Source organism: Pleuronectes platessa, chromosome 10 (genome assembly GCF_947347685.1).
Source record: "Pleuronectes platessa chromosome 10, fPlePla1.1, whole genome shotgun sequence".
NCBI lineage: Eukaryota > Metazoa > Chordata > Actinopteri > Pleuronectiformes > Pleuronectidae > Pleuronectes > Pleuronectes platessa.
Window position 1 is genome coordinate 2,653,072 of NC_070635.1, and position 12,920 is coordinate 2,665,991.

The following is a 12,920-nucleotide window of genomic DNA, read 5'->3' on the forward strand; positions in this document are numbered from 1 at the left end:
ATGATAATGACAGCAATTAAGTGGGATTGATACTTTAAGGCAATTCAATCGTAAGGCAGATGTGAGACAAGAGGTTTGTGGTGAATGCTGAGGACCTCCCTGCATGAGGTGGGTTCCAGTACACTCTCATGTTTACTTGTAACATCCGCCACAAGGTTCAGCTCCCTCCACGAGACAAGAGGAAGGAGCAGATCTGTAAAGGTTGAGAACAAACCAGAGGTTCCCTCATGTGTGTTCCTCCCTCCCGCTGAACGAGTTTCTATAATCACAGAAAATCCTCCTGTATTCTACCTCCCAAGCGTAGTTAGCAGGAGTGGAGGGAATAATAAATTATTTAAAGGCTCGTGGGGTGCGGGGGGGGTGTACACGGGAAATGTGATTCACAGAGAACACAAGATAAAATGAAGATTAATGTCCAGTTCAGCGCCGGCTGGTTCAGCAGATGACCCAGACGCATCATGTGCACTTATCAGGCCGCAGCAGAAAGGTCAGAGTCCAGGATGTCTTGTATTTTCACTTTTTTGTAAAGAGACCAACTCCAGCTCAGCAGATTGCAGAGTCGTGGTCCTGTAGGTGTCAAGTGTAACGGCTCCGAGAGGCAAAAAGGTTTCGGTCCATTTGCCGCCATTATCTTTTAATTTAGCTGCTCAATAACTAAGTTGGGGTTGCAAAACTCTGTGAACACTTTCTCATCCACTGGAATGAGAAAGTGTTGTTGTTGTTTTGTCGTTGTAATGTTTGTGCTCTGATGATTGCCTCATTTTTTAAATCGGTCAAGAGAAAATCCTGTTGTGCAGCAGCCCAAAAACACACTAAGCATTCAGAAGTCAGTCTTTTCGAATATCATCTTCACATGACTACTTTCAATCCATTCACAGAGATATAGAAGAAGATTTACTTGTTACTGGGACAATCTCAAGCTCCTGATGAAGGTTTACTGGCAGCCAGTCGGTTCTGTGAGCTTAATAGACAAAGTCCACATGATCCACTGTGAGTCAGGCCACAGGACATAAAGCATACATGTCATCAGAGCCTCAGTCTCCTGGTGTCTGGAGGGAGAAGCACAGAATGTCAGATCCTGTGAGAGTCTCTCCACAGACTGAGGCTTGTCTGTGGAGCGGGGGTGCTGTCCGTGGTGCTGAAGAAGCTTCCTCTCGTTTTTCAACCTCACCTCAGACTCTGTTGTTGTTTTTTTTTACTGTACATCATTTGTTGTGCAGCTCTGATTGTTGTTGGAACCTTTCAAAGATGTTTTCTGGTCAAAGTGTTGAGGTGGATTTTTCGGCAGACCACTGACACACCAGCAGGGGACCAGTAACAGGTTGGAAGCCAGCGGTGGGAGTTTCATTGTACCACAACAAACAGAAGCTCTCTGGGTGTAGAACCTTTCACTTTTGTTGAAGCTGTGAAACACACACACACACACACAAGTGGGTCTTATTAGGTTGATTGACAATTATCCGTGTTTTTCATCTATCAAAGAGCAACAGGAGACTTTTTGAATGGAGCTGGAGGAGGTGAATTTATCTGCATTCACCATACGTGAGCGCTGGAGGTGAAAAGAAAAACAAACTACAAGAGTACAGTGAAAACTCCTCCACTGAGGCTCAGCATTCAACATAAAAAGAGTGGGCATCTAAAGCAGCTTGAAATAAATGAATAAATAAGAGAGGATCAGCTGAGCTCTAACTGATGTGGGCTGGAGGATAGATCTGCTGCTCTCAGCTGAGGAACCGGAGTGTGGCTGCTCTTGACCCGCCTGAACCAACATTACGCTCAATTCCCTAATGATGCTAATGCTTTTTCCTGTGGACACCTCACAGGCCTTGTCAGGAAGACATCTCCTCACTCGCTCATTTGATGGCAAGCAGTAGAGTTCACCGTCTATTAGTAGATTCCCAGTAGGTGTTGGGCTGGAGAGCCCACTATCATTTCCCTGCTCGTCGAACCAGTCTGTGATCCCAGTGCCCTGTGTCGAAGCACCTGCCTTCATCACGCCTCTCATTTATGCAGCTTCTTTTAATCTGACACCTGCCAGTCGTTGTGTAACAGGTTATGGCCCTTCTGTTTGTGGCAGCTTCTCACGCCGTGTATCTCCCCAGTGGATTTCACGAACCTTAATGGAACGTGTCAACATTAAAGAACGTCTGAGTTTGTACATTTTTCTACCAGAGCAAACGTAAAAAGCTGCAGCAGCTCTCGTCTCCTGGCCATCTGTTGCTCCGGGGCATCATTTCCTCGGCTGCACTCGGGGAGTGACTTGATATGGTTATTGTTTATTTTTTCATTTTTTTTATATCTTCATCTGCCTCCATCCGACTGGCAGGTTTTCTTGATCAGTGCACCCGTGGGATCCCGGCAGAACTAACAGACGTGGCCGCGTGCGCCCTGCTCATGCAGATGTGCCCCGTCTCGTTCGCAGATGGATCTGAGCTGTCTTCCTCCAACAGCCTCAGGCAGTGAACCTCACAGAGTGCATGTCACCCCCCCCCCCCCCCCCCCCCCCCCACACACACACACACACACACACATAAACACTGGCTGTCAGAGCCCAATAGAAAACCAGAGAAACAACAGAGACATATATGTCAGTGCCTCAGGCTCGGGCTGCGATCATCCTATCGAGAAAGCTGTTGTGGTTTGTGTGTGTGTGGGGGGGGGGGGACAACAGTGTCTGCTTATTGATTCTGACAGTCTGTGTGCTGAATGTGTGTTGGTATAATCACATTGATATTGTGGAATTTGTGTAAAAAGAAATGATTTGGCGGTTATGATGTTCGACAGGAGCTGCGTTAAACCCAGTCAATCATCTCCCCGCCGTGGTTTCTTAATGGAGACTGTTTTGTTTCTGAAGCCGATAGATCGCTGAAGGGCCTCGAGGCCAAAGACGCCTCTGAAGGGTCCTTGAAGAGCTGCAGCGGCTTTATGCTAAATTAAACAAATGACGTTCCTGTTTATGTCGTCTGTAATTTTGATTATTAAATCAATCGGGTCTTATCTTTTCCCGGCAGACCTTGTTTTCTGTGCGTTTCTTCACTCTCTTAAAAACTACAGACAGTCCTTTGCTTTGACTTTCCCAGTCGTCATCCTGCTCAACCATCTGCTCATTCTTAGAAAGCTGCTGCTCACTGGTGCTGCTCACTGGTGCTAATGGCAGCACGGAGAACATGGGCATCAGTCGAGCTGCCTGTCTTAATGTTGTGCTCTGGGACGCGCTCCCGGCGCCACGTTGTGTGCGTCTTTGACTTCGAACAAATCATGACATTTAAAGATCATTAGGAGATCGTGACACTGACTGGAAGCAGCCAGACGGTTAAAAACAGATGCCATTAGTGGACGTCTTCATTCATTACACTGGAGTGCGTTTCCACAGTGACACACACACACACACACACACACACACACACATGTGAACTGGTGGGAAACACAAGAAGGAGAATGTGTAATGTGAAATTGTGCAGTTGAGCTAAAATACCCCGAGCGCCTTGTAAATAAACTTTGTTTTCCCTTCGAACAAACAATAAAACCATTGTGACAAGCAAAGATAAAAGAATTTAACGTCACAGACAGAAATGACAACAGGAGAAATAAAGGAGGAGACGCAATGGAACAACAAATTTATATGTAATAAAAAATGCATAAATAACAACACAGTATTACAACTAGATCTCACACCCCCCATGGACGGGCGGCAGCCAAGCGTTGTGCTGTAAGAACTCAGGATGGGATTGTGGAAGTGGAAGCTCTTCAACCTGCTTTGACTCAAAGCCCTACATGATAAACTTGTTAAACACACAGATTGGTTACAAAGGCGATTATAGAAAAAACTAAATTAAGAATGAAAGTCTTCACCACAGACTTTGGGGCTTTTTAACTGTGCAAAACTTTAACATTCACAAAAAAAAAAGATCTCAAACAGTCTCTTTAGTCCAAAACCAGAGGATTATTCAACACCTCTGGATGATTTACATTCTCCAGCTCACGTTAACTTAAATATTAATGTGAGTTATGAGAGAAATGAGGAGATGTTTGTGGAAACTCAGAAACACAAGAAGAGACACGGACAACACCAGAGGTCTCACACACTTTACATTCTCTCCACTTTCACCAAGTGTGTGAGGAATTCGAACCAACAATCAATGCTCTTGTTTTTCTACTGAGGACAGTCCTGCCAAAGCAATCGCTTGTGTTTGTGTGATTTGCACAGACACACAAACACGGGGGGGAAGCAGAGAAGGTGAAATCTAAAACACCGGCTGTCTGAAGATGTTGTTTGATATTCAGACCCTGTTCTGCAAAAGTCGAGCTGTATTTTTAAACTTCAGTGTTTTTACCGGAATGAAAATATTACTTTAATGCGCACGTCCTCAGACATAAACAACTTCTGAGCAGCGCAGGGACATAAAACAAAGAATATAAATATGATTTCCCTGCTTATTGGACTGCTCATCTAATAAATAGCCTTTCTCTCCTTTCCGTTTACACTCTGATTGTATTTAGATCTTGTTTTTTTCTTTGCACAGTTTGTTTTTGTCTTCATATTCTCTGCCAGCTTCACCTTGATAAGAAGATCCTTGATCTCAACAGACACCGGAGCTAAAAGAAGCTTTATATAGCGTGTTTAGCAGCGGGTAGAAACAGTTTCTCCAGTGTCAGTTCACAGGTTGGATTTCAACAGCTTCACGTCCTGTTGAAGTGTCCTCGAGCGAGACACCTGTTCACTCGCTGCTCTGCAGACGAGAGCATCGACTGAAACACAGAACGTGAAACGCTTCCTCCCTCGGCTGCAGTCGGCAGCTGTTTCTCTTTTCCCGGGGACCATTTGCTTGTATGAAGACACCGGAGGATTTGTTCCGCTCCGGAGGGATTGAGCTCCGTCTATTGGTATAAAAAATAAATCTCCCCTTGTGTCACTGTTACATTATTACATTTTGCCTGTGAGGCTGCCTATCGCTTCCCTGATAACGCCACGCTAACGAGCACAGGGCGCCCGGAGGAGAAGACTCATTCTGAGCAGCATTAAATCTGACCCAGATGATGGTAGTGTGAGCCAGACATGAGGAAACATCTGGCTGCGAGAACCAGCGGAGATCAGATTACAAGATGTCTTCCAGCAGGTCCCTCTCGACCGATTTATCTTGGTCCAGTTGCTTCACGGGGACCTGAGGTGCTTAAATGACTGGAGATTAACCGTCCCCCTTGTTCAACAAACCTCGACCTGACCCTGAATCAGAAGGATTATTATCTACTGATACCAGAATCCAGCTGAAACAATGTCCTGTCCATCCTGAGGGTGATCTGCTGCGTTATCCTTAAGGAGCTCTGCGTATTACAGTTTCCTCAGCAGAGAGAAATTAATGAAATCATCCTGATACAGAGCTGCTGAACATTTCCTGGAGGTTTAACATGGCTCCGCTGGGGGGGGGGGGGGGGCGACCATCGCTTCTTTATATGTTTCACGTGCTGTCAGCCAGATGGCGGACATCACTCATCGACTGGATGTGATTACAGAGGTTTTTCTATCGCTGGTTATTGCCCTAGATTGTGCCTGGAATAATTACATTCCGTATTCAAGCTACACAGAGATGGACACAGCCCAGTCATATTTATTCATGGGGAAATAAACGGTGTAGATTACTGGGAGTCTCCATTTTATATGTCTTTGCTTTGTGAAAATTACTGGGGGGGGGGGGGGGGGTGTTACAGTCTCGTAAGCACGACTATGGAGAGACCCTGAAGTTCACATAACAAGGAGGGATGGAAAAACACGAGAGCAAGTAACACTACAGCAACAACAAAAAAACACACACACCATCAAATCACATAACACAGTGGGAAATAAAACACAACGGCAGATAAAATATAATATAATCGCAAATCACAGAAAACAACGACATTAGAACCGGGCGGTGGCCACGGGCGATTCTTGTGATTTGCTGTTGTGTTTTCCTGTTTGTCGTTTTTTTTTGTTGTGCTGTAAGGTTGATTTGTGTTTCTGGTTTTTCCCATTTGTTAAAAATACATATTACACATGTTTATCAACCTTTTAATTGTCGTACCAATAAAAGAAAACACAAACAAGGGACTAAAAGTTCAATAAATTTACTTTATATTCAGATTAATAAGTTAAATTACTCTGGAGTAGAAGACACTTCCACAAGTTAAATTATAAATATAATATATTTGTTTATTATAAACCACACGTCTTTGCAGTTGTGATAATGTTGAATGATTTTTTTAATGTCAAAAGTCAAATTAAGAAGTTCCTTGACTTTATAATGTTCTATATTCACTGAGGTACAGAAACAGTAATGATTTATTTTTCTGACTTAGGTTCATCTGGCAGTCATGTTCAAAGCCCCCCCCCCCCCCCCGCTCCCTCGTTAAATTGTTGCTTCCTGTGAGTGATGAATGAATAAAAAATATATGCATATGAAACACTTGGGATTTCATTTGTGTATAAGACGAGAGTTTTACAGGGTCTCTGCTCCTAATTAAGTTGGAAAAGAAATTCCTACCCCAGTTTTAAAACAAGCTTAAAATCTCAGTATCTTTAAGATTCTGAGGCCAAAGAGCGACTTCCTGTCAGAAACCTGTGATTTCAGTCGAGGGTTGTTTTTACCACTGGTTACATTCAGTGGTAATAACAGTGTTTTCTGGGGGTCGAGTGTGAATCCTCAGAATCAAGAATCCTCCAGTGGTTTGGCCTCAGACCTCTAAATGCTGTGTTTCTGGTGAATATGTAGCTCATCACAAGTCCCCAGCAGCGTCACTCTGCAGCCCTGCTGAGTGTGTGTGTGTGTGTGTGTGTGTGTGTGTGTGTGTGTGTGTGTGTGTGTGTGTGTGTGTGTGTGTGTGTGTGTGTGTGTGTGTGTGTGTGTGTGTGTGTGTGTGTGTGTGTGTGTGTGTGTGTGTGTGTGTGTGTGTGTGTGTGTGTGTGTGTGTTCCTCCAGGTGTCCAGACGGCCCTCGCCCCGGCACAGTGCGCCCGTGTCAGCTGCCCTGCAGGAAGGATTGCATCGTGACCCCGTTCAGCGACTGGACGCCGTGTCCGGTCACCTGCGACGAAGGTACTGGGAAAAACCTTTGAATCACCAGTAAGGAGGGATCTCCCAGTCTGAGGTGGAGTTTTACCTCGTCACACAGATCAGGGGGAAAGGAGTCAAGGTTATATACTTCTCAGGTTCTTGATTCATTTGGATTTAGTAGTTTTACTTTTCTTGATTTAGAAGAAAGTGTTTGACAAGAGTTTCTTATTCTTACAGAGATTACTGTCATAGTTCAGGTCACAACAGTTTATGGTCATCATGACTTTATTGTGGAGTTTTACACAGAAGCAGTTGTGTGTAGAGACTATGGAGGCGTGACCCTCTGCACTGAACACAATCACATTAACCACCACACAAACACATGCACTCACATCTCGTTACACATGATTAGTTGGACAGATTGACACGTAGGACCATGTCTGCTCCGACCTCGTTCATCACACCCGGCTCACGACTCGCCCGCGGCTTCAAGTGTCGGCGACTTCGCGGCGGTTGTTGTTTTCACGCTGTTAAAAAAAATGAGGTCACCTCTGTCGGGGCAGCGAGTGGCGAACGCATTACATCGATTTACGACCGAGAATCATTATCGTCCATATTTTGATGACCTGTTCATTTGACACCCGGTGCATAAATCTCTACAGTCTGAGCATGCTGTGCATTTTAATGTGATGCTGTGGATACCTTCACCTTGTGCAGAGGATGGCACAACGCCCACATGCACAAGCTTTAGAGCCGAGCTCGGGACTTTCCAGAGGCTCGTTCCGTGTTAATGAACGACTCGAGGGCATCTCACCACGTGTATAATAATAATAATACCATACATTTAATCGAAGTCAATTCTGAACTCTAATAGGATTTTTCTCCATCATCGTCGTTGCTTGATATCAGGAGTAATCAGACGTGCATGTTGTGTGTGATGGCTGTCAATTGGATTTGTTAACGTTAGTCCCCGAGTCCATTAGAAGTGTTTCCTCGCTCATCACTCTGACATGCGTCTCTTCCCTTGTCCATGCAGATATTTCTTATTTTAATCTGGTAATTGTGTGTGTGTGTGTGTGTGTGTGTGTGTGTGTGCAGCTGGAAACCCTGTGAAGAGCAAGCAGTGGAGGAAGCGTCTCGTCATCCAGCTGCCGTCCAACGGGGGACAGGAGTGTCCAGAGCTGCTGGAGGAGGAGAAGGACTGTGAGGTCCCCAAAGTCTGTCCAGGTTTCAGGTGAGGGCCTTGAGTCGTGATTCTGACTAGATGGTTCTGGTCCTCTAAACACAACTACTCATTTAAAAACATAATAATGTTAACCTCCATTTCTGATACAACGTTGGCTGCGATTTCACTGATATCGGGAGAATCTCAACAATATTTGGCTTTCGAGACACTGCGCAATTTTTCCATTTTCCATATTTTCATCGGTCGAGTAAACACACAATAGATATACCTGGGATTATGTCTAAGTTTAAGATTATTCTGCATTATTATATCTGTTTAAAAGCCGATTTATCAGCTGATATGAGTCTTTCACAGACATAATGTTTGGTATGTTTGCCAAAATGAAAAGTTTTAGTTTACAGAATAAACAATGTAGAAACGATGTCCACAAAAATCCATATTGGTTGGGCTCTACTCTTTTTCTATGATAATTCTTGGTACATTTAAATACAGACATGTAATTGAATCTATATAAAATATTGTTGTCTAATATTATTGTCTTGAGACATCTCAGTAAAGTAATATGTGCATTGATATGAAGGAACTGTCCTGATTTGTTCCAGGTGGAAAACCCACAAATGGAGGAAGTGCCAGCTGGTGCCGTGGTTCCTCCGACAGGAGAGTCCCACAGCGCAGGAGAGCTGTGGACCCGGACTTCAAACCAGAGGTACACAATCCAATCTCTCCGTGTCCCACGTCCCCTCTGCATCCGTCTCCGAGCCGTCCCTCATCAGCGTGAATGAAATCTTTGCTCATTGCTGCATCTGGAACGCAGCCACCAGGCAGCAGGCGGACGAGCCAAGGTTTAGAGAAAGAGACAATTTACTCAGTCACACATCAAGTCCTCCCACTTAGAGGAAACTAACACAAACTGGGGCTGACACCTCCGTTAGAAATATAAACAAGTTTAAAAACATCAACAAGAGACTTATTTTCCTTCTTTTGCTTATTTTTATTTTATGTAATCATCCGAAGTCCGGGGAGGGAATGTGTTCACGTCCCATCAGCGCCTCTCTGGAGACTTGTTGACAGTTTTTTTTACAGCTCAGGCTCTTGTCATGAAATTTTAATGGAATGTGTCTTGTTGAAATTTGGGCGAAGATGCTGCTGTAGCATGCGGCAGCACGACTTCCTGTTGATATGGACACATGCATACGTGACGAGTGCTTTAAAGAAGCTGCGGTTGTTCCTCTTTAAAAAAAAGAGAAGTGAATTTCCTCTCGCCTGTTAAAGGAGGATGGATGTTCCATGTGGTCCTGGGAGGCTCTCAGAAAAATCCAATTTCAGCGAGTCACGCAGAATGATCAATTTCATTATGCCCCAGCTCCTATAGACGGCCATTATTAGTGCTCATATTTCTGTGTCTTCTCCGACTAACTTACATTAATGGACGGAAGAGCGAGTCCATTTATGAAAAAGGCTCCCAGGTCCATTTGGGCCTCAGTCACAGATCCGGTGCAGCTCCTCACTGATATGATTCCCTGAGACGCTTGATGTCTCCTGCTCGTGTTCTTTCACCTCCGACACTTTTAAATGACTTTTTTCTTTGTCGCTGACTTAAAACAAATGAGACTCTCCGTCTTCTCTGCTTTGTGTGTTTTCTGAAAAATGTGCGGTGTTGCTTATCGGGACAGAAACTTTCCTAATAGAAAAAGAAACACTTCTGTTGCACTTAAATTAAACACAACTGGGTACATGTACAATTCTCTCTGCGAGGTAGGACCTGACCTCACACGCCATCACACAGAGGCTGTCTAAACCAATAGCAGTGCCCACGGGGGTTCAGCAAAAAAAATGTGCTTAGAGATTGATTTTGTTCGGTGAAGGTAGAGACCTGCAGAACGTCCGCATCACAGGAAAATGAAATATCGCAGCAACAGCAGTAATACCCTTTATTGAAAGAGCAGAGAATGGGATGATGAAAGCAGAGACAAACCGACTTGTGGGCTTCAAACCAAAATGCATTTGTGTCTGTTATAGGCTCATATTTGTTATTTAGCCCCTTTTGAGATTTGATCTGAAGACCTTGGTTCAGATTTCAGCCTTTTTCAATGGCTTAGTTTCCCTCTATAGCTTAAGGTGACGTTATGTCCCTCAACTATCAATTAATATTTGCTTTCTCACTGAGTCCACTCTCATATTTGTCGATTAAAATTAAGATACAGCCAATGGACGATTATATTTACTCGTATAAAGATGAGGAGCGTGTGGACACAGCTAGCACGGCTCAGTCTGAAGGTGCTAAGGTGTCAAAGTACACCGACCAGCGGCACTTTAAACCAATTAACATGATCTACTACATCCTGCAATTTGTGCTTTAATGAGGCGGAATGTGCTGCTCTATTAAATGAGACGGCTCCAGACCCTTTAACCTTAGATCTCCGGCTGCTGCTGCTGTGGCTTTTTACCAGATAGGAACGAGAAGAGTCTTAATCGAATCAACTGACTCTGTTTATAAAAACACATTTTCTGAGATCACCCTTCAAAACCAGATGATATATCTCAAGGTCAAATCAATAAAGCTGCCAGTTGTAGTCGAGAGAAAAGTTGATATCTTCCTTTGGGTGAATAAGTATAAAATAAGGATAAATATAAATAGATGGAAGTTGAATATAAGTACCTCAGAGATGTATTTACAGTCAGTATAAGTCCTTAGACATTTCAATTTCTTAATATACTACCATACGCTCTGCTCTGCTCACTTCCTGCTGTGTCCATCAATCAGTCTGCTGAAACAAACACACATTAGATGATGTAATGGGCCTGTACACATCCTAATGGAGCCTTTCTTTGTTTGTGTGTGTTTTTTTTACGACTTCCTCGACTTGTCCCAGCCGTGTCCTGTCGCCAGCTGGACGGGACGCAGGCCGACATCGGCGAGTGTCTGAGGTACGCCAAGGCCATGCCGGTCATCACTCAGCACTGTCAGCTCCCCTGCCAGGACGACTGCCAGCTGACCAACTGGTCCAAGTTCTCCTCCTGCACAGCGGACTGCGTCGGCGTCCGCACCCGGAAGAGGGCGTTGATAGGTGAGACACCGGTTTCACACGAGCTTATTTGTGTTGCAGTTTGCGTTGATGTTGTGCGAGGCAGTTTGGGGCACGGCTATGGCGGGCAACTCTCCAAGAGACTCACGGTGAAGTGAAACACGACGGCATAAATCTGCTCAGATGGTTCTTGCCGGCTAAATGCTCCGGTGGGATTAAAGCAACAAATCTGAAATAACTCCACAGCCTTTGTTATCCGTCAGATTGTCCTCGGGGAGTTGCCTCGTGCATCACAGCCATAAAAAGCAAATGATGAAAGTGGTGCAATGCATTAATGCACCTCCACAAGGTGTTCCTGAGGGCGCGGAAAAGTCAACTTTAAACTGGGAGGAAGTGGATTTGAACAGCTTTTATTGTCCCTGAATGTGAAAGTGGAGTTTCCCTCGACCCTTCTCACCTCGGTGCTAAAGAGCAGGTTGTGGGTTTTATAGGTTTATCCTCAATTCCACTTGTATTTGGGGAATATATGAGATGTCGGCTTGTCCTTCTCAGACCCTTTTATTGGTGGATAAAATAAGTCTGTCTCCTCCTATTAAGGTCACTATTCTCAGCTCAATAACAATATTAAAAAAAACAAGTGGCACGAATTCAATTTCCTCAGAAAGGATTGTAAAAGTGGAGAATATAACATTTTCTGCTGCCGCCTGTTGATCGATGTGACCTTTGCAGAGAAATTATATTCACATACACTTTATTGCTCCACAGCAGTGTAGAGCTTAGAGGCATGGTTTTAAATCTAAGATAAATTTGTGTAAAATAACAAGGCAGCTCGATGAAGACGCTGGAACCCAAAAGCAAAGACACCACTTGTTCTTGTTTGTATGGGAAACATCCTCTAATGATGAAGTGCCAGAAGGGAAATGTTTCTTTGCATCAATCAATGATGGTTGACATGTCTCAGGATAAGAAATGTGGAGATGCTTCAGTGAAAGATCGTTGCGCTTGGAGCCATTTTTTTTTCAGCGTAATCTATCCTGGGAGGTTGCTGTGGCTGTCAGTGAGTACACTACACCGAACAAGTCGCCTCGGCCCCTCAGTGTGAGACCCACACAGACCGACACCGGCCCACACGTGGAGTCACCTCTCCTCCGGCAGTCTGGGCTCATCTCTGTTCCTCTCCACTTCCTCAGGGAGGAGCAAGAAGAAAGACAAGTGCAAGAACACGCAGATGTATCCGCTGAGCGAGACCCAGTACTGTCCCTGCGACAAGTACAACGCCCAGCCGGTGGGCAACTGGTCGGACTGCATCCTGCCCGAGGGGGGCAGAGTGGAGAGCGTCCTGGGACTGAAGGTCCAGGGAGACATCAAGGAGTGTGGACAGGGCTACCGCTACCAGGCCATGGTGTGCTACGACCAGGACAGCCGGCTGGTGGAGACCCTGCGCTGCAACAGTCACGGTGAGTGTGTCTGTGTGTGTTTGAGACATATGATCATGTATTTAGATTCATTGCTTTTATTGTGTTCTTACTTCTAGACTGTTTAATGTTCAGAAAACATCACTTTTCTCAGACTGTCCATTGCTGCAGCTCCTCTTTTCAGCCTCTGTCTGAAACACTTGGTTTTGGCTCCTGTCTCTTTAAGGCTCCTCCCCCTGATAAAGCCTGTTTGATTGGACAGCTGG

The 12,920-nt window shown here is 44.7% G+C and overlaps 1 protein-coding gene across 1 annotated transcript in view; it reads left to right on the plus strand.

Moving 5' to 3' along the window:
• LOC128449159 (thrombospondin type-1 domain-containing protein 7A) overlaps positions 1-12,920 on the plus strand; it is a 124,842-nt gene that overhangs the window by 86,258 nt on the left and 25,664 nt on the right. Inside the window, exons 12-16 of the mRNA XM_053432208.1 lie at positions 6,954-7,069; positions 8,126-8,261; positions 8,816-8,919; positions 11,087-11,281; positions 12,430-12,696. Coding sequence (XP_053288183.1) covers positions 6,954-7,069; positions 8,126-8,261; positions 8,816-8,919; positions 11,087-11,281; positions 12,430-12,696 — 818 coding nt within the window. The remainder of the gene's footprint in view (positions 1-6,953; positions 7,070-8,125; positions 8,262-8,815; positions 8,920-11,086; positions 11,282-12,429; positions 12,697-12,920) is intronic.